This window comes from Hemicordylus capensis, chromosome 5 (assembly GCF_027244095.1).
Source record: "Hemicordylus capensis ecotype Gifberg chromosome 5, rHemCap1.1.pri, whole genome shotgun sequence".
In the NCBI taxonomy this organism is placed as follows: domain Eukaryota; kingdom Metazoa; phylum Chordata; class Lepidosauria; order Squamata; family Cordylidae; genus Hemicordylus; species Hemicordylus capensis.
Genome location: NC_069661.1, coordinates 13,289,921 through 13,312,100, shown reverse-complemented (window position 1 = coordinate 13,312,100; position 22,180 = coordinate 13,289,921). Strand labels below are relative to the sequence as shown.

The 22,180-nt window shown below is 42.1% G+C and overlaps 1 protein-coding gene across 12 annotated transcripts in view; it reads left to right on the top strand.

Moving 5' to 3' along the window:
- The window catches only part of RUFY3 (RUN and FYVE domain containing 3), a 93,456-nt gene that overhangs the window by 37,585 nt on the left and 33,691 nt on the right, over positions 1–22,180 (top strand). For 6 of the 12 annotated variants that reach the window (XR_008307838.1, XM_053252165.1, XM_053252162.1 and 3 more), the window contains 6 exons: positions 886–1,003; positions 8,924–9,031; positions 11,380–11,503; positions 20,661–20,722; positions 21,161–21,226; positions 21,331–21,400. Coding sequence is in view for 11 of the 12 variants with exons in the window: in XM_053252165.1 (XP_053108140.1) it covers positions 886–1,003; positions 8,924–9,031; positions 11,380–11,503; positions 20,661–20,722; positions 21,161–21,226; positions 21,331–21,400 (548 nt within the window). In the remaining variant the exon portion in view is untranslated. The remainder of the gene's footprint in view (positions 1–885; positions 1,004–8,923; positions 9,032–11,379; positions 11,504–20,660; positions 20,723–21,160; positions 21,227–21,330; positions 21,401–22,180) is intronic. The other 6 variants (XM_053252163.1, XM_053252167.1, XM_053252169.1 and 3 more) reach the window with 1 other exon arrangement.

Below are 22,180 nucleotides of genomic sequence, written 5' to 3'. Positions count from 1 at the left end.
ATTGCAGAGAAGACTTCCCTGTTTATTTTTATAGGGCTTCATGTCTCTGCTAGTCGATACTTGTAAAATTATTAAATGTATTGGTAAACATTCCTTATATAATGCATTTTCCTGTATTTGCTGAGTGAGATAGAAATGCATTTTAAAGTCTGAAAGCAGAGATCAGCAGAAGAGGAAAACGAACAGCTTTTTCCTTTCAGTTATAAGAGTAAGTTGCAAATGTATCACAGTTGTTTAAGCACCCGTGTTGATCTGAAATAACTCTGTAACTGTGGTAGCATACAAGAAAATAAAATATCCTTCTGTTACATGGGTACAGATTGTCTGAAGCCTGACACCTGTTTTCATGTCAACATTTTACAGGCACTGCCACACTCTATAATAAATGCTGTGTTTTGGCATTGTTGTATAAATTGTATTTCCAGCAGCCGTGGATAGGGCAGGTGGCACAGGATGACTTGGTTATTCTGCAGTGAATCTTAATATTTGGATGCTAAGCTGTTATGCTTCCAGTATTTTTATTTATTTATTTAACATATTTATATGCCGCCCAAAACCTGAGTCTCTGGGCGGTGTAGAAAATGGTCTGTATATAAATACTGAAGCCAGTATGTTTGCTACTTCTAGTACCAAGGATTGTTGTGCTTATAATCCTGCAAAGCAATCAGTCATGCCTATGTGCATGATTCCTTGTCCAAAATAATTTCACTGCTTACAGGAAAAGGAGTATGGAGTACAGTGGAGCATGAGGGAACAATATGCATGCACTGAGTGCGCTACTATCTTTTGAACTATATTATTTGGACCTTTCATATAATCCATACTGCCCAAAGTTATTTGAAGTTATTGATTCAGATATAAGGAATAACAATATTTTTTGTCTAGCCAAGAAGACTTTTCTGGGCCAAAACAAGTCATTTTGGGGACCTCTGGAACTGGTAGAGAAGTTTGTCCCTGAAGCTGGAGAAATCACAGCAAGTGTTAAAGATCTGCCGGGGCTGAAGTAAGTGAAGTATTTGTTTACGCTTTCGACAATTGACTTCGCAGGCATGTGTTGGGGATGTTGTAGGGCAGTGCTCAGAGACTATAGACCCATAAAGCACACGGGGATCATAAAACTGAAACAGAAGGAAAGTATTCTGGGAGAGTGAGAGGATTAAACTGGAGGGTGTGTGTTGTTGCTTGTGTGTGTTCCAGAAGCAACACTGTAAGTACTGGATTGTGTTTAGGTATTACGTCGTCTTCATTTCTCACCACCATGTAGTGAGAGAAGAGAAGTGAGTGAGAGAAGAGCAGGAAAATATCTCTTGTATTCGAGCCAACCTGGATTCCACTACTGGTGCAGAGTCTTTAGCGGGGGTATCCAGTAACTCCTCTTGTGCGGTTAAACTAGATCAGTTTCAGTTTGTGACTCCTGAAGACATGAACAAGTTGCTTGGAACTGTGTGTCCTACCACCTGCTCTCTTGACCCTTGTCCAATATGGCTTATATTATCATGCAGGGAGATTGTTGGAGAGGGCCTGGTTGAGATCATAAATGCTTCTGTGAAGTATTTATTAATTAATTAAACATTCTCCTTGTTTAAAGAAGGCAATTATTAGATCTCTCTTGAAGAAGCCTACGCTTGATCCCTCAGAGTTCAGCAATTATAGGCCTGTTTCCAATCTCCAGTGGTTGGCCATGGTGATTGAGAAGGTGTTGGCTTCTCAACTCCAGGCAGGCTTGGATGAAACAGATTATCTATACCCATTTCAAATGGGTTTTCTGGTTGGCTTTGAGGTGGAGACTGGCTTGGTTGGCCTGATGGATGATCTCTACAGGGGAATTGATAGAGGGAGTGTGACTCTGTTGGTCCTTTTGGATCTCCCAGCGGCTTTCGATACCATTAACTGTGGTATCCTTCTGGATCGCCTAGGGGGATTGGGCATAAGGGACACTGCTTTGCAGTGATTCCGCTCATACCTCTTGTTCAGATTCCAGAAGGTGTTAATTGGAGACTGTTGCTGTATGAAGAGAGAGCTTTTGTATAGTCTCCCTCAGGTCTCCAATGCTTTTAAACATCTACATAAAACCACTGTTCCCTCTAAGGCAGGCCTGCTCAACTTAGGCCCCCCAGCTGTTTTTGGACTACAGCTCCCACAATTCCCAGCCACAGTGGCCAATAGCCAGGGATTATGGGAGTTGTAGGCCAACATCGACTGGAGGGCCGAAGTTGAGCAGCCCTGCTCTGAGGCATGTGCACGTGTGCGTGCTCACAAGTTTCCTGATGTCTACTCAGTTAATTTTAGATCCCGCTCTGGTTTAATTAGGAAGGCCACACTCTGAATGCAGGTCTGCACACAGTGCCTTGATACTGCCGCCCAGAACAAAACCCATTCTGCAGAGATGAGAAAAATTAGAGGGACCACTGCATAAAACCACTGAGAGACATCAGGGGATTTGGTGCAGGGTGTTCTCAATACGCTGATGACACCGAAATCTATTTCTCCATGTCAGCTTCATCAGGTGATGGCATAACTTCCCTAAATGCTTGGCTCGAGGCAGTAATGGGCTGGATGAGTGATAACAAACTGAGACTGAATCCAAATAAGATGGTGGTGCTCATTGTCGGAAGCTGCAGTTAGGGAAATGGGATAGACTGCCAGTTCTGTATGGGGTTACTCTTCCCAGGAAGGAACAGGTCCACAGTTTGGAAGTACTTCTGGACTCATCCCTCTCTGATACTTCAGGTAGAGGTGATGGCCAGGAGTGCTTTCTATTAGCTTCGGCTGGTTTGCTGACTGCGCCTTCTCCTGGAAGTGAGTGACCTTAAGACAGTGGTGCGCATGCTGGTAACCTCCAGGCTTGACTACTGGTAACCTCCAGGCTTGACTACATGGGGCTGCCTTTGTATGTAGTCCGGAAATTGCAATTGGTGTAGAATGCTGCTGCCAGATTGGTCTCCGGGACGTCCCGAAGAGACCATATTACCAGAGGCGTATTTAGGGAAAATAGCGCCTAGGGCAAGCACTGAAATTGCGCCCCCTGTCCAAACATCCAACACCCATCTTTCAGATAACTTTACCATAATATCCGCTGAAAAATACAAGTCAAGCTCATGAATCTTTTAATATTTCAAAAACTATTTAGCAGTGGACATAATCAGACCAAAAAATGCTGGAAAACTACAAATTTCTGTATGCTGGGGCTCATGAAATACCCAAATACTATGTGGAGGTGTACTTGGGAAACTAAACAGAAGTGCCTGTTTAATTCTCTACTATGCATTGTAGCATCACTATTACATAAGTTTTTAAAATAAATGGAGAATTTGACTTTTCCCCGATACGCTGAAAATAATTAAAGGATAAGCAGAGTAAACTGTGTCACTGCTTGGAATATATTCTAGTATTTCAGAAAGACAGTTAAAATGAGAGAAAGAGAGCAAGAAACTCCCAGTGGGCCTCACACTGATTCAAAGACAAACTCACCATTAATAGCCATGTTATTAAGACATCACATTACAAGAAGCAAAGTAATAGCAAATGAATACAATCCTAGCTCATAAGCTTCAGCTCAGTATTCACAAGCCCTAATTCTCTGTACATAGTGCCAATCTGAATATGTGGACAGTAACTTATATTATATTAATTAATAGTTTTTTACCTGTAGCGCCTTTGGGGGGCTTCCTAAAGGCCGTGGGGTGGTCTGCAAAGGTTCCCCCTCCCCCACTGGCTTCTAGGGCCTCGCAGGGACCATTTAAGCATGTATGGTGGCCATTTGTAAAAATGTATATATATTTTTTAAATGGCCACTGAAAACAAAATGGGCACCACACAGGCTCAAATGGCCTCTGCAAGGCCTGGCATGGTCTAGGGCATCGCAGAGGCTATTTGAGCATGCACGGTGGCCATTTTGTTTTTGGCAGCCATTTTTAAATTTTTTAAAAATGGCACCCCCTTCAAGTGGCGCCCAGGGCAAGTGCCCTGCCTGCCGCACACTAGATACGCCCCTGCATATTACTTCAGTTGTAAAAGAACTACACTGGCTGCCAATAGATTTCCAGGCAAAATACAAAGTGCTGGTTATTGCCTATAAAGCCAATAATGGCTTAATAGCTTAGACCCAAGATATTTAAAAGAGTAACGAGGCAACTACTCAGCACTTTTAAGAATCTAGCAGAGACTGAGTGTAGAGTCATGACCATGGCAGACACATTATGACAGCATGCGTGGTTAAGCTCCACTAACTTACAGCAAGATATTAAAGAAAGAGTGGAGCATTTACCATATGATGGAAAAGAACTATTCACTGAAACCACTGACTCAACAATGGTGTTGTTGGGGGAAACCAAAGTATACAGCAAAAACATTTATGGCATCAACATCCTCAGATGCACCTGCAACCCATTCCTGAGCATACGGTAGACAACACCACCACACTACATTCAGGCAACAAGAAAGGAAGGATTTCAGGAGCCAGTACTGCTCCTATTAAAAGAATAGGGCATTTGGACAAAGACAAAAGGGCCAAAGCACTAAACAGAACAAGGACCAAAATAAACAGACTTTTTGTTGGCCAGAGCCATCCACTGCAGAACACACTGAAAGCACTAGTACCAACTCTCAAAGCACACAGCATTAGCTTTGTGGTTGTCAGTGCCACCATCAAGCTGGCAAGCCATGCCCGAGCATAGCACTGCGTAACATCAGACCACTGGGTGCTAAAGATTATAAAGTCTGGTTACGCAATTGAGTTCAAAGCTTTGCCGCCATTTTCAAGTATAAGGCACACAAGACAGACGCCAGTGATGTTGGAAGAAATTTTTGTGTTATTACAGAAGCAGGCAATTGTGCCAGTATGGTGGATGGAAAGAATGTTCGGTTTCTAGTCCCGATATTTCCAGATCCCCAAGAGGGATGGGGGCATACAAGCCATATGGACTTGAGAGAACTCAGTGTGTATGTGTGGGCCCACAAGTTCAGAATGATGGCGCTGCAGAGAATACTACATCTCCTTTGCGAAGAGGAGGGGGCAGCAATTCTAGACTTGAAGGATGCTTATTTCCAAGTAGGAATATGGGAGAGCCATCACAAATATTTAAGATACACAGTGGGTGATGCAGTGTACCAATATACTGTCCTGCCCTTTGGATTGTCAACTGCACCATGGGTGTTCACCAAGGTACATAGGAACATAGGAAACTGCCATATACTGAGTCAGACCATTGGTCTATCTAGCTCAGTATTGTCTTCACAGACTGGCAGCGGCATCTCCAAGGTTGCAGGCAGGAATCTCTCTCAGCCCTATCTTGGAGAAGCCAGGGAGGGAACTTGAAAACTTCTGCTCTTCCCAGAGTGGCTTCATCCCCTGAGGGGGATATCTTACAGAGTGCACACATCACGTCTCCCATTCATATGCAACCAGGGCGGACCCTGCTTAGCTAAGGGGACACGTCATGCTTGCTACCACAAGACCAGCTCTCCTCTCCGATACCATGGCTGGTAATGGCAGCCATGGTGGCATACTTATTCCCTCCACAACCATTGATAAATCAGGTACTGGCACAAATGTTCAAGGACAAAAGCACAGGAATACTGGTAACACCTTGGTGGCCCAGACAGCCGTGGTCTGCAACACTACACAGGCTATCAGGGGGACTTTAACAGAGATTCCCACTCTGACCAGACTTACTAGTACGGGACAAGGATGCTGTCCAGCATCCACAAATAAAAACACTAAGGATAACAGCGTGGAGAATCGGCTATTAGATAAGATAATATTCAACAATAGAAGTTTTTATAATTCTTAGTTTTTAGCTTTTAAAACAACTTTTAATTTGAATTTAATACTGATTGTGGTTTTTAACCTGACTTTTTAACTTGTTCACTCAATTTGGTTAATTTTATTACTTTTATTGTATATTGTATCTATTTTATTGTTGTGAACGCCCTGAGCAGTAGTGTACTGGAGGGGCAAGGTATAAATCTTTTAAATAATAATAAGGCAATCTACAAGGAAGAATTACTATAACAAATGGAAAAGGTTCAAGTTCCATGCAAAATAGGGATTTTCCCCAAGAAAGTTAGACAGGTCTTGCTTTATTTGATGACCTTGAAAGTGAAAAGATTGGGAAATGTGTCTGTAAGAGTAAATTTGGAGCTCTTTTGGCAGAGCACAAGGGATGGGATGGCAAGACAGTTTTCTCCCAGTTCAAGAAATTTTTAAAAGGTTTAAACCATTTGTACCCACCAATAAGAAGGCCAGTGGAGCAGTGAAACTTGTCATTGGCTTTGTCTGCATTAACAGAACACCCGTTTGAACAAATGGGTGAGGCAAATTTGAAATTGAAGAGCATGAAAACAGTCTTCTTGATTTCAATCATTATGGCAAGATGAGTGAGTGAGTTAGCAGCACTGTGGGCTGATAGTCCATGCATGCAATTTTATCCACATAAGGTGATAATATGCATGGATCCACAATTCCAGCCTAAGGTATTTACAGAATTCTATTTAAATGAAGACATAGCATTACCTACCTTTCCCCCAAAGCCAGAAACTGCTCTAGGGGTGGCTTTGCATTCTTTAGATGAGCAGCGCACATTGCTGTATTATCTAGAGGCCACAAAGGACATAAGAAAAACAAAGAGATTATTTATTGCATACAAAGGAAAGGCAAAGGGGCAACTGATATCAAGACAGAGGCTTCCCCAGTAGGTAGCACAGCTAACTAAACAGGCATAAAGGGGAAAGACAACCCCCCCCCAGTGCTATTCGGGCACATTTCACAAGATCATATGCTTCCGAAGCTGCTCATTTGTCTGGAATGCTAATGGATGAGATCTACAAGGCTGCAACATGGTCTTCACAGCAACCATTCATAAAGCATTATGCTATAGACCTGCAATTAGCAAAGGAAGCAGGTTTTGGGAGGAGTGTGTTAAAGCGGGTGTTGCCATAGCTTCCGGGTCTACTGTGCCAACCACCAAATAAGAAGCTGGCTTATCACCCATGAATGCAACGGATCATGATCCAGATAAACAGGTTGCTCACCGGTAACTCATGATCTGGAAATTGATTGTATTCATAAGACCCGTCCTAGCCTCCCAACAACAGTAAAATAAAAATAATAAAAAGAGAAAGATCGTCAACTAGTGGCTGTCTGCAAGAAACTGAATAGCAAAAACTGCTGAAAATAACACAAGCACTGACCATGTGCAGGGTAGGTTGGGGCAGGTCCCTGCACATTTGCAGAACCCCATTCATTATGAATACAACAGATCACTTCCAGATCATGAGTTACAGGTGAGCAGCCTGTTTATCTTTTCTTCTTGAGACTCCTTTTTGTTGGCAGAAAGGTGCCTTTGAATAGAACCCAACAAGAAAAGGTATAAGACATATCTGGAACATTTGAAAGTGCTATATAGATATTGTGTTGGTTAAAAAGCAGATTAGCTTCTTCTAAAGAAATTGGCGAAGTGTCTGTAATTGGCTTGATGTGAAGATGAAAGCCCATAAGCAGGGGATGAAGACAAATTTCCCCCTCTCATGGTATTACTCCCCAGCAACTGATATTCAGAGTCATTCTATCCCTGAGCCTCGAAGTAGCATATAGCCATCAAGACAAATAGCCTTTGAGAGATTTGTCCTCTACGAATTTGGTTAATCCCCTTTTAAAGCTATCCAAGCTAGGAGCTATCACTGCACTGAATCAGCAAATTCCATAGACTAGTTATGTGCAGAGGTTTTAAGTATGCTTATCTGTTCTAAATTTCCTGCTAGTCAGTTTCATTGGATGACCCTTAGTTCCAGGGCTGAGTGAGAGAAGAAGAAAAATTTCTTTCTATCCTTCTTTATCCATTCTCTCCACATCATGCATTGTTTTGTAAACCTCTATCATGTCCTCTCCCATTATGGTAATGACCATTGCTCAGTAGTGGAGCATCTGCTTTGCAGCATGCAGAAAGCCCCAGATTCACTCCTTGGCATCTCCAGGCAGAGTTGGAAAAGTCTCCTGCTTGAAACTTTGGAGAGCTGCTGCCTGTCAATGTAGATGATACTGAGCAAGATGGACCAATGATCTGACTCCATTTAAGGCAGCTTTCTATGTTTCCTTAGCTGCCATTTCTCTAAACCTTTTTGAATTATTTTATGGTTTTAGCAAACACATAGATTGGGATGGTTCTGTGGACATTAAATTTTCTCTTATTTCTCCTTGTCAACATACTTCCCCAAAGGCTCCTAAAGAACCCTAGCCATTATGGGATAAAAGGATATTAGGGGGCATTAAAGGGGACAAGAAACAGTGCATAGAATTTCCCCCCTTCAGAATAGAAAGAAGAAAGACTCCTCCAAGAATCTTTATTGGGATTGGAAGCATTTAAATTATTCATATATGATACAGGTAAAGCCAGGTAGGAACATTCATATATTCAGGATGGTGAACTCCTATGCAGTTTTTAGAGCTCCAAAATGATCTCTCCAGACTGAATGACTGGACAACAGAATTGTGATAAGTTTTAGTATAATAAGATTAGCCTTCTCTGCATTTGCTCTGGAGTTGTGGAACATGCTCCTTGTTGAGATTAGAGCTGTTCCATTCCTGATGGCTTTTAACATACATCTCTTCAGCCAGACTTTTGGTTGGATTTTACTGATTTGTTGCTTTTAATTTGGATTTTATGTATTTTAATATTTTTAATTTTTGGTGGTTTTTATTTTTTGTAAACCACTGTGAAATGAATCTGCAAGTATAGCCATGTCATAAGGATTATGTAGCCACATCTAGAATATTGTATGTGGTTCTGAAAAAGAACTTAATAGAGCTGGAGAAAAGCAACTAGGTGGAGTCTAATTTACACTAGTAACAATAAACAAATTTGGCTAATGTTTATTTTGAATACAGTCATCAGATCATAGGTCTTTGTATACTTTCCCCCCTCGGACTTAGGACCCCTGTGGGTAGAGGAAGAGCCTGGCTTCGTCTAGCACTAATGCAGAAGAAGCTTTCAGAGTACATGAAAGCCTTGATAAATAGAAGAGAAATTCTCAGGTGAGTACTTTCTACTTTCTTGACACTGAAGTCTTTGTTTCAATAAATGGGCATTTGTAATATAAGCCAATTGTTCTCTGTAGGCATCTTTTTTTATGTGTGTTTGTATCTGTCATTGGAATCATGACCGCTTTGGCACTTGCACAAGGTTTTTAGACTGCAATGTGGGTGGACTGTAAAAAGCTTGTTTGACTTGCTAAATTGTCACCTTGTCCTCGGATACTTGCTGTCCAGGACTGAGAAACTTGGAAGCAACTTCTGTGGACATGACTCCTTCTCCAAGTTGAGATGTAGGGAAAAATTGTGTACATTGTCACAGCTGAGTATCAGCATTGTTTATAAAAGCACCTCAGATATGCTAGCTGCTGTTCAGAAACAAAATGATCAGGTCCCTGTCTGTGGGCTTACTTCCCATATGAAGTGCAGTGAGACTTTATTTTGCTGCCAGTATATAGTTGAAGTCAAGTTTATTAGTTAACCAAAAGGTTGTAAAATAAAATGCCAAATGGGATGAGCAGAAGGGAGCACATAATTCAAATGCATATACTTACATATACATATAGCATGTGTATCTAGACACTTCTGTTTCACTGGAATCATGGCTGCTTTGGCACTTCTGCAGGGTTTTAGACAACAGCATGGGTGGAATGTAAAAAGCCTGTTTGGCCTGTGAGATTTTCTTGGCAATCTAGCTAGCCACAACAAATTCGGCTACTCTGTGGGTAGCATACTTCTTCCAGTTAGATAAAAGCAAAACTAGTTTTACAGAAACATCTAAATGGACAAATCTATGAGCTGTTGTTTAAAATATTTTTATGCCGCTTTTCAACAAAGAGATTATCAGTGGTTTCTCATAGCAAAATATATGTGAAAATGGATTTCTGTCCCAAAGCAAGGTAATCATGTAGTTGTTTCTAGTTTAGTTTTGTATAGTGGGACATAATGACAAGCAGTTCCCATTGCTTTGGTCCCACAGATACATAGCCATTGTTCAGTGGGAATTATTGCATTCGAGGCAGTGCAAAGGCATTATCTGAAAGTGTAGTACAAAGAGAGCTGCTTGTAAGAAAAAGGCTGGCAGTTTACTCAGATAAGTTTCTACTACCAGTGAGGAGATTGGTGCAGGCAGATGACATGCACAGTGGCTCCCCTATCTCTATACTCACAATAAATCAGAATCTTCTGGTGCAGTTTACTTCACACATACCATTAGATATGCTTCTACTTGCATGGAGTTTGTGTATGGGAAATTATCATTATGAAATGGTTTTTATTTGGGTAATGGAGACTAAGTTAGAAAGTGAACCTTCTAATTCTTTGCAAAGTGGCTGCTTTATAGTAGCATCAAAAAAAAAAGTAAAATTATGTTGGAATATTTCAGCATTTCAAAAATTAACTGGGCATTCCTCCTAAGAACACACAGATGGTTGCTAGATGAGATTAAAGTTCTGTCATTTGTCTTTTCAGTCCAAGGACTGGCTGTATGAGTGGGTTTTCATTTTCATCTGCACTTAAATGTGTTAGTGGTATTCAAGAATTCAGAGGACAGAGGCATTTGTCCACTTTTGAGTTAAGGCCTATGATGGTTCAGGGCCAGTAAGCAGTCTTTCAACAACAACAAAAGTTTAAACATTTAAAACGTAGCAAATTTCATATGTTATCTGCTTCTGCTTCATGTTATTTTGCTCACTGTAGCCTTGATTCAGACAAGCATGAGAGGGTAAATCCACATGTGTTGTGAGGCTCTTGTTTGCTTTTGCCAAGCAACAACTTTCTGCAGCACATTGCAAGTTGCTCTGTAAGCTTTCTTGCATATGAAAACAGCTGCTGAGAAGTTGCTGTTTAGTAAAAGCAAGTCCCCTGTTCCTGGGCCCATTGAGTTTATGCAAACACAAAAGCCCATTTCGCTTCATGAGGCTTGCCCTAGGTTTAACCCAAAGGCTAGTATGGCAGTAGACCAGGCCTACTCAACTTAGGCTTCCCAGCTTCATTTGGACTGCAAATTCCATAATCCCCAGCCACAGTGGCCAGTCACCAGGGATTATGGGAATTGTAGGCCGACATCTGCAGAGGGCCAAAGTTGAGCACAGCCCTGCACTAGACACAGCTCTAAATAAACTCCTCCACAACCATTGCTCTAATGCAGGGCTGCACAACTTTGGTCCTTCTGCAGATGTTGGACTACAAGTCCCATCATCCCTGACTACTGGTCACTGTGGCTTGGGGTGATGGGAGTTGTAGTCAAGCAGCAGCTGGCAGGCCAAAGTTGTGCAGGCCTGTTCTAATAGGTACATTTTTGCTTTTAAGGGTTTGGTGACTTAACAAGTTGTTTCAATTTTGTGTTGTAGTGAATTTTATGAACCTAATGCACTCATGATGGAGGAAGAAGGCGCCATAATTGCTGGCCTTCTAGTAGGCCTGAATGTCATTGATGCAAATTTCTGCATGAAGGGTGAAGACTTGGACTCTCAGGTGCTGAATATTTAGTCAATATTTAATTGCGGGCTGAGTTATACACTCTTTATTCATGTTGGTTTGGATTATATAAAAACATTTTAAAAATCTAATTATATATTGCATTTGGCTGATTAGTGGCTACTGACAAAGTTAAACTTAACTGCACTGGGCACTAAATTACATATTTGTTTTCTGTTTTGAAAAAGATTTTCCTTGACTTGTAGAATCCAGGATCATGATGCAGGTATTTTTCTTGGCATTTGTTAGTAAAGGGAGATGCTTCATTTGCTGAATGTTTTGTTTCCATTTGAAACACACACATACAGTTGTTCTTTTAACTATTTCTCCTGCCTCTGCTATAAACAGTTATTTCCTGTGTAGAACAGCATTTCTACCATCTTTTGTTCTTTTTTTAGTTGTTTTAACAAAAATATCCCTATAGTTGTTCTTCCTTCTGCTTTGAAGTGAAACAGTATGTGAAAGCAGAAAAAAGGAACTTCGGGTCTTGGCCGTGAGTGAGAGCATGTTCAAGAGAAGTGAAAGTGTCCATACTTTGTGCTTTAAGAAAACCCCTATACATAGAGGAAACACAAGTCTTCTAAGCAGAACTATTATGCAGATTTGCTTTTAAAAAATTAACTTACTCAGTTTGCATGCTGTTCTTACTTTGGGGCAAATCGATGTGCAATGGCAGATATTGTGCAACAAGTCACCTTGTGCTTTGTGTATGCTCCGGAGCTACACTATAGTCGGGGGAGTTGGGCAACACTGCCCTCTAGGGACTCTCAAGTTCCTATGCAAGCCACAGCAGTTTCTGGCAGAGGATGCAAAAAGCACAGACAACTGTATTTAAAAATGTTTACTTAGACTAATAAAGGTATTATAGAGATAACGTGAGCTGGTGTGTGTGTGAGATAACTAAATAGTCTAACAATTTCTAGCAACATCTAACATTCTGGGGAGGGGAGGGGAGAGAGGAGAAGGGAGGCAAAGAAAGGAGGTGCCCATATTACTGTGTTCTTGAAGGGGCTTGGCAATGACTTGGAAGTAGCTTGTGTACGTGGCTGGAGTTTGATAAGAGCATTGGCTGCAGAGCAGATGGATCTCTAAACACAGGTCCGGAGCACGTTGGACAGACAGGAGGGGGTATTTGTTCTGAGTCCTCAAAAGTTCCTCACACTCAAAGATGATACATGCCAGTGTTTATGTTAGCAAGTTCTTATCAACTTGAATGTCTCTGTGAGTTCCCAAGAGAGTCCTGGTAAATGCAAAACATGCTAGCCAAAACTGTTATGTCTGTTAATTGCAGTTTCAATTGCAGAGCACCCCAAATAACTCAAAGAAGGGAGAAAAGGTGTGAAGATGGGAAAAGGGAGATTGGGGGTACTTCAGCATGATAAAATATTTTAACATATATCTCACCAGCTTTAAGGTGCTTGCTTACAAGATAAGCATAATGAAGGATGTACTCTCCTTATAGCACAGCAAGGAAATGACTTGATTATCAAGCCAGAGGTTGTCAGTTCTAATCTCTGCTGGTATTTTCCCCAGACTATGGGAAACATCTATATCTGGCAGCAGCGATATAGGAAGGTGCTGAAAGGCATCATCTCATACTGCGCGGAAGATGGCAATGGTAAACCCCTCCTGTATTCTACCAAAAGAAACTACAGGGCTCTGGGGACACCAGGAATCAAAACCAACTCGATGGCACTCCTTACTTTTACTCTCATAAAGAAATATAGGCAGACAAGGCAGCTACAGTCATCCCTCGCCAACTGTGGTTTTAAATATCTGCAACGGAAATTGTGACCGGTCTTACCAACCATGACCTGAGTATCCGCAGTTGGCGTGATCTTTTAGTGATGGGCGGAGAGGCAGTGTTTCCATGATTTTTGTTGGTTCAGAGGTTCAATCTGCTCATTCCGCTTGCTGACTGTGCTGACTCCTCACAATTTAAATTGCCTTTGAGAGATTTTTGAGAGTTCAAAAATGCCTTTTAGCTATTTTGGGGAGTTCAGTCTACTCACTCCTCTTGCTGACTCTTGGCGATTTTAAGGGATTCTTGCTTTATGTTTATTTTTTATTTATTGTTAAATTTATATACCGCCTTTCATTAAAGCAATCCCAAGGCAGTTTACACAAAATTAAGAACAAAATTATAAAAATGACACAATTAAAATATTGTTAAAAATATAAAACAAATCTGATTAAAAAATTTAAACCACAAGCATAAAAACAGTACAAAATAAAAAGAAGCAGCAGCAGAGACAATCATATAAAAGCCTGAGTAAAAAGCCAAGATTTAACATGCTTTCTAAAAGCTGTGTTGGAGACCGAGGAGCGGATAGCCACTGGGAGAGCATTCCAGAGTCTGGGGGCAACAACAGAGAAGGCCCTGTCCCGTGTGCACAACAACTGAGCCTCTCTCATTGTCGGCACCCGGAGCAGATGACCCCTCAGATGACCTTCTCAAGTGGGCAGCAACCCTTGGGAGCAGGCGATCCCTCAGGTATCCCAGGCCCAAACCGTTAAGGGCTTTAAAGGTCAAAACCAGTACCTTGAATTGGACCTGGAAACAAACTGGCAGCCAGTGCAGCTCTTACAAAATGGGTGTGATGTGCTCCCACTGGGCAGCTCCAGAGAAAACCCTAGCTGCCGCATTTTGCACTAGCTGCAGTTTCTGGATATTCTTCAAGGGCAGCTGCACGTCGAGCGTGTTACAGTAATCCAGCCGTGATGTGACTAAGGCATGGGTAACTGTGGCTAGATCTGCCTTCTCAAGAAAGGGACGCAGCTGGCGCACTAGCTGAAGCCGTACAAAGGCACCCCTGGCCACCGCCTCCACCTGAGCTTCCAAAAGCAGAGCCAGTAATACCCCCAAGCTGCGTACTTGCTCCTTCAAGGGGAATACAACCCCATCCAGAACCGATAAAATCCCCTTATCCCGATTGGCTCTCCTACTGACCAACATTACCTCAGTCTTGTCCAGATTCAATTTGTTTATTAACCCACATCCAACCCATCACAGCCTCCAGCCCCTGATTCAGGACACCCACTGCCTCCTTAGGATCAGGTGATAAGGAGAGATAGAGCTTAGTGTCATCCACATATTGCTGGCAACTCAGTCCAAGTCCCCGGATGACCTCTCCCAGCGGTTTCATGTGGATGTTAAACAGCATGGGGGACAATACCGAACCCTGCAGGACCCCACAGGCCAATGGCAACAGGGCCGAGCAGTAGTCCCCCAGCACCACCTCTGGACTCTCCCATCAAGAAAGGATCGGAACCACTCCAGCACAGTACCTCCGATTCTCATACTTGAGAGGCGGTCCAGAAGGCTACCATGGCCGATGGTATCGAACGCCGCCAAGAGGTCCAGCAGAACCAACAGGGATGCACTCCTCCTGTCTAGTTCCTGGCATAGGTCATCCACTAGAGCAACCAAGGCAGTTTCAGTCCCATATCCGGGGCAGAAACCAGATTGAGAAGGGTCCAGATAATCCGTGTCATCCAAGACCCTCTGCAGCTGGGACACCACCACATACTCTTATCACCTTGCCCGTGAAGGGAAGGTTAGAGACCGGTCTATAGTTGTCCAGGTTGGAGGGATCAAGGGAGGGCTTTTTTAATAATGGTCTTACCACCGCTTCCTTAAGGCACGATGGCATCCTGCCCTCCCTTAATAAAGCATTAATAATCAACTCCAACCATCTACCTGTATCCTCCCTGGCAGCTTTTATTAGCCATGAATGGCAAGGGTAAAGAGGGGGGGAAAATCTTTTTTTAGATATTTTCGCATTCAGAATTCCCATAACCACCTATTTCCCATTGGTTTTAATGCCCCGCGAACCACAAATTTACCAATCACAGGGTTTTCCAGGAATGAAGCCCTCGCAGTTGGCGAGGGATAACTTTACTAAAGGCATACATCCTTAAAGAGTTGCAGTAATAAAACACTATTACAGAGTGACTACAAACAAATTCCATTTGATTGTTAGTACCCAGAATTTAGAAACTTTATACAGAGTTCAGTATTCCCTTGACCAAAGAATTTCTTGCTGCATGAGGAGGTATCGTGGCCATTTTAGGATCTTTAAGGGGAACCATGGTCTCTCACAACTAGGTTGTGTGCATGCACAGAAGCCTCTGTGGAAGAATGACAAGCTCCTTGAGGTGCTCTTAGTCCTGTCTCATTTGTGGCGTGTTGTTTTAGGCAGGAGAGCACCTATTCCTCTCAGTTCATTCGGTTTGCTTGTTTCGCTCCTCGTTCCTGTGGAGAAAGAGATTTTTTTTTTTTGTTCTCTAGACTGTGTTTGGCTGTGTGTTTTGGTGTTTAGCATTTGGGGTTTTTTTGGCTTTGTCTCTCCTGTGATTTTCCAGCTTCGACCACAGTCTGTTTTACCTTTACTTCTCTTTGCCCACCGCTTCTTGGCCTTTATGGACCTAAAAAGAACTTTTAAGAGGTGTACCTCCTGTAGGAGGACTTCACCCTCTTTGGACCAGCATGACTAGTGGTTAATTTGTTTGGGTGAAAGCCATAACATCCGCTCCTGCAAAATTTGTCTAGCTTTCTCTATGAAGACTCGAAGAGCAGGGAACTCCAGTTGTGGGCAGCCCTATATGAAACATGCTGTGCCTGTCTACACCAATGCCGAGATTGCCAACTCTGTTGAAGGTTGTCTGTGTTGATGGACTGCTACCACTCGAGCTCAGGCTCGACATCTGCTTTGAAATTTGCAACTGCACCCCTTGCTTCATCTTGGGATGGGGACCACTCTGATGCTACCTTGAAGACTCCTGCAGCACCTTCTAAAGCCGATTCCCATCATTGGCACAAGAAGCGCAAACATCATCCGCCTAGCCCTTTAACCTTGGCTAAACTTTGCAAAGTGTCACCGCTGACCGCTTCGTCAGGATCGACATCAAAGACTTTACTGTATACGCCATCTCCTTCGGTGGCACAACGGGACTATTACACATTACACAGCATTTCCCTTTCACCATCAACCTTGTCAATGTTACTGAAGCCTTCCACTACTTCTCCGATGCCGATGACCTCAGCTTTGATGTTGATGGCTCCAGTGTCTACTCTGAAGGCTCCAACTACACCTTGCCATTCACCGGTCTCAACAGCTCCAGCTTCGACATTGTCAATCCCAACTACTTGACAGCTTCTGTGCCCTCCACCGATATTGGGGAAACTGAAAGCATCACCTGTTTGACTGGACTTGTCACCTGCAGCTTCGCCAGTGCACACCATCCACTCAGAATCCAGCAAGGGTGGACACTCTTCCAAAAGCTGGTTCCCCCGTCACCCAGGACCGCCTTTCTAATTCTTTAGAATCTCTGTTGGAGTCTTCTACCACTACCCCTTTAGGATCTACTTTCAAGGGATTCCCTCTGATGGGCCTGTATATGGATGAGGACCTCAATCCTCTGCCAGTTCCAAAAACCCCATCTGGCTCTTCTAGACAGACCATGGCAAGGCATACTCCATATGCACCTTGGCGTGAGAGAGATCACCACTCTGCATCCACTGATTGACCTTTAGATTACTGGTGTCCTCCTGGTGCTTTGGATCCTAGTTACATTAGGGGTTTCTGCCACCTTAACTGCTTTCTCCAGTTTCCCCCTATGATTTCAAAGAATATCACCTATGGAAGGCAAAGAAGTTCAGAAGGGACTTGGCAGCTCTTGCCCCCAGAGATCCAGGCATCATACCTGCTAGACTTTCTGCTCCATTTAAAACGCCTGAAGCACCTGCCACACCACAAGCTCCTGTGGAACATCTGCTGCCTCCTTGTCCACCTGACCAGGCAACTTCGCATCCAACTTAGCCCAGATAATCATCTTTGCACCATGATGATAGTTCTGATGGAGTTTCCTCCCCCTCCCCCTCTCAGGGGGACTCTGTACCAACAGATCAACCATCTGGGACAACTCCAGATGAAAGTGTTGCCAATACTCCTTCCAGCTCTCCTGCCCGGGAAACTAAGTCTCATAGGTTACAGGTCCTTGACTAAGCTCTTGTGCCATCTTAGCTGCGCTCAACACCCCTCTATCCAGAAATGAAGGAAAAAATTGAAAACTTACCTTTTGAGGGTGAAAGCCTCTTCAGTAAGCTCACAGATGGGACTATGGAGAAAATGAGAATCTTATTACTCGGTGAAAACATTTACATCTGCATGCATCCAACAGCCTTACTCTCAGCATTTCAGGCCGCACCATAGGCAACCGTTCCAATTCGTGTGATGATGTCATCCACTCCAATTCAGGATGGTGGCCGCGTGAACATCTGAGGCACAAGTGGGCTAATTTGTGGACTGCTATCTGATTTAAACCAAATTAGGTACAGTCGCAGTGAGTGACACACAGGAACACCTCAACGGTGTAGTTTTGTGATGATTTCATCCATACTGATTCAGGATGGTGGACGCATAAACGTTTGAGGGACAAGTGGGCTAATTTGTGAACCGCTTAACTGATTTGAGCTGAATTTGCTACATCTGTAGGGACACTTCAACGGCGTAGATTGTGACAATGTCCTCCAACCCAATTCAAGATGGTGGACCCATAAACATTTGAGGCGCAAGTGCACTAACTTGGACTGTATAACTGATATGAACCAAATTTGCTTCAACTGTATGGACACATAGAGATGTCCCAATGGTGTAGTTGGTGATGATGTCATCCCCCCCGATCCAAGATGGTGGACGTGTAAACATTTGAGGCACAAGTGCATTAACTTGAGGACTGTATAACAATTTGAACCAAATTTGGTACAGTTGTGAGTGACACATGCGGGCACCTCAGTGGTATAGTTTTTGTAATAATGTCATCCACCCCGATCCAAGATGGTGGATGCATGAACATTTGAGGTGCAAGAGATCTAACTTGTGAACCTCGATTTGAAACAAATTTAGTCCAGTTGTAGAGACAGTGAAAGGAAAGTAGGTTGATTAGTTCTTACTAGAATAACTTGTTGGTTTTAACATATTTGTATACTGCCCAAAATGCAAGTGTCTGGGTGGTTTACAACAAAACAATAAAAACAAGTTAAAAGGTTAAAACATTACAACAATTTGAAATTTAAAACAACAAAACTATTAAAAACCATCAAACTATTAAAACAGTATCTAATTAAAAGCCTGGGTGAACAAATGTGTCTTGACTACCTCTTAAAAAGTTGTAAGAGATGGGGAGGCTCTTATTTCAGCAGGGCACACGTTCCACAGCCTATAGAATCTGTGTCACTGGAAGACCAACGGAGGGGTGGTTATTCAAGGTATTTCAAGGTTCCCAATGAGGACAGAGGCCTCCAGCCTGTCATGGACTTGAGATTCCTGAACAAACTTATAAAACCTAAGTAGTTCTGGATGCTTTCTTTACAACATGTCCTTTCTCCCATCACACAAGACAAGTGGTTTGCGACCCTGGACTTAAAGGATGCATACTTTCATATCAGAATTTGTCCTGCTCACAGAAAGTACCTTCATTTTTACTCTGGACTCTCAAGACTTTCCATTCAAGTTACTTACCTTAGGCCTCTCGACTGCCCTCCCCCCCCCCGGGTTTTTTTACCAAATGCATGAGCACCATCATAGCTTACCTGAGAACCTGGGGGGTATCAGACTATCCTTATTTGGATGACTGGCTTTTCACATCATAGGACTCATTGATAGTTCACCTGAACTACACTCGCGATCCATCTCCGCTCTATCCATTGGCCACTCAGGAACTGAGAGGAATAGGTGCTCTCCTGCTTAAAATAATGTTATACCACGAGCACAATACAGTGAGCCTTGTGCTTGCTCAAGCCTTGAGGAGCTTGCAGTTCTTCCACAAAGGCTTCTGTGCATGCACACAACCCAGTTTTGAGTGACCATGGATCCTCCTAAAGTTCACTTACAGGTAGCCAACTTGCTATTTTGGCCTGCTAGTTTCAGATACTGATTCAGGCTGCACCAGCTGGCACATAACACAGAAGGACGGTAAGAATGTATAGGTAGATCATATGATCAGTTACTGTGAAGTTGTCTCCCCAGCTTCTTGTAAACTTCTGCCATAATGGGGATCTAAAAAACTTGCATGTTTAACAAAGTAAATGGATACTCCTAGCAATTTAGATGCTTTGCTAGCTTCCAGATTATGGACACAGAATTGTAGAGGATGAATGAAACTGTATACAATGGAACCAAAGTGGAAGTATTACTTTCCATTTTCTATTCCTATATGCTTGGTTGTCGTTTAGGAGAAATTTGTAGGACAGGATCTGGTGTCCTTCCCTATGTCTCAGATGCTCACTAAAGGAAAGTATGCTTATCTGTTGAATACGAACTTAGTTTCTGTCTTGTCATAGGTAATGGGATTTTATTTTTAGTAATGTGTTGATGTCTTTAAAATATTTTGCCCATGATCCAGCAAGATGAATAGCTTACTTGCAAGGAATAGTGTGTGCACACCAAGGTTTCCCCATATGTTCTCTTTTCCAACAGCTTTCTCTGCCAAATAGCAAAATGTTTTGCATTTAAAAAGCCATTTGTTGGGGTGAGATAGCTGCTGAAGAAGAAATGACTAGAAAGACCCAAACACAAAGAAATGGCTCATCTGCTTGATTCTTTGCCCATATTTTAAATACAGCACTTAATTCCCATTTTAAATTTTGTGACAGAACAAGTCCTCTTGGTTATTTACCATGTCTGGAACTTCTCCTGGGGTAGCAGATCATGACTTTCCTGTGTACTACTTGTCACCAAGCCAATAATAATTTTACAGTGTTGGAAAGACCATTTCAGCCTCTCTATTTATCAGTGGACTGAAGACCTCTCTAATCGGCTATTTTTAAACTGACAATTTACTGTCATGCTGAAAGAAGACTCCCATACCAAGATTTGGAAGGACTATGTTTAGTTAGTTGCATAATTTCAAATCAATAATTGTCTTAACCCCTTCACCCCTGCTTCCCCCCACTCCCCCCCCCCCGCTTCTGTTTTTGTCTCAAACCTCCACCTTTTTGTTATAATGACTGTTATAACATGGAACATTTTGAATTTTAAAAATTATTTGCCTTTTCAACAAGCCTTATAAACTATCACATTGGATATTGACATTGTAAAAAAAGGGAAAGAAATGTGCTTTTGACATCAAGTATTACTATCTTCTGTTGTAGGTTGGAGTTATTGATTTTTCAATGTACTTAAAGGATGGGAGCAGCAGTAAGGGCAGTGAGGGGTAAGTGCTTTTGAAAAAATACTTGGATTAGTGGCTCAGATAGTTCTGTGAGGATGTATTTTAATACATATTCACAGAACTATTTGAAATTTAGCAATTTGTACATTCCTCTAATTATAATCCTCCTGTGACAGGCTGAATACAACCTTATTTAGGTTTCTGGCGGACTATAAACCAGCACTTAAAATGGAAACTCTTCATGAAGAAAGGAGGACTTGGAGACTTCAAATGCTAGTAGTAATGTTAGCATAGCTGCTGTCTTGGGGTTTTTTACTTCTGAGTCATGGCTTGGACCAAACAGTTGCATAAATAGCAAGATGCTTAGTTTTGGTTTTGTGTGATGTCTGAATTAAGTCAGCATCTCTTTTGTCAGATGGGATGGGATATTAAATTTTTGCTTAGCCATGATTGCTTTGTATTCATTGTGTCCACTTCCAGAGATGGTCAAATTACTGCAATTCTGGACCAGAAAAATTATGTAGAAGAGCTCAATAGACATTTAAGGTAAAGAGTGCTTTCCTATTTGATTGTAATCTGTAAAATTTTTGGTTGGCTAATGCTGAATGCTTTATTTCGGTATAATCAGTGTGAGTCTCTTAATTTGACAGTGCCACAGTCAACAATCTTCAGGCAAAGGTTGATGCTTTAGAAAAATCCAACACTAAACTTACTGAGGAGGTAAGTAGAATTTAAAGAGAGATTATTTATGCTTCTGTTTGGAAAAGCCTGAATTTAATTATAGGGAAATGGAGTTTTAATTACTGTTAAAAACAGGTCATCTAATGTGATTTCAAGGTTTTTGTAATATTGTCATTAGCTGATACTTTGCCTAATTTATTAGAGGAATCTTATTGAAATTTAGCAGACTTTTAGAATAACTAGAATTACTACAGTATTCAGTAATTTAGCCCCTGAAACTAGAATTAAGTGATTCACAGAACAGCTGTTACAATTTAAAGAAATTGTTTGACTCATGATCTTGTAATCTTGCTGGGTTACAAGAGTTTTAATTGAAGGTGTAAATAAAGTGGTGTGGGTTCAACAAATGTATTTTGATCGAATTGATATTTGTTAGGCCTAGCTTCACTGTGCCTGATACAACTGACTGGCATTTTTATATTGGGCAGTGTTGAAACAATAATATATTTGAGAGATTCATTGGTAAGACTAGTCCCGGGGTGGGGGCAGTGTGTGTATAGAAGGTAGACTGCAGTCTACTGGAAGACCACCTAATGTCTTTGAGTGCATGCTCCACTCACCAAGCACAGGCTCATTATGCCTCAACTGTTATGAAATCCTGAAGCTCACACAAATGAAGACATACATAGGTAGGGTCTCTGCAGAGTAAATGACTGTAGACTGCATCAATCCAATATTATCAAGTTGCAAGTGATCTGGTTTGATTGTGATAATGCAAGATGGGTGAACATGTGCAGTATGCATATCTTGTGCATCCCT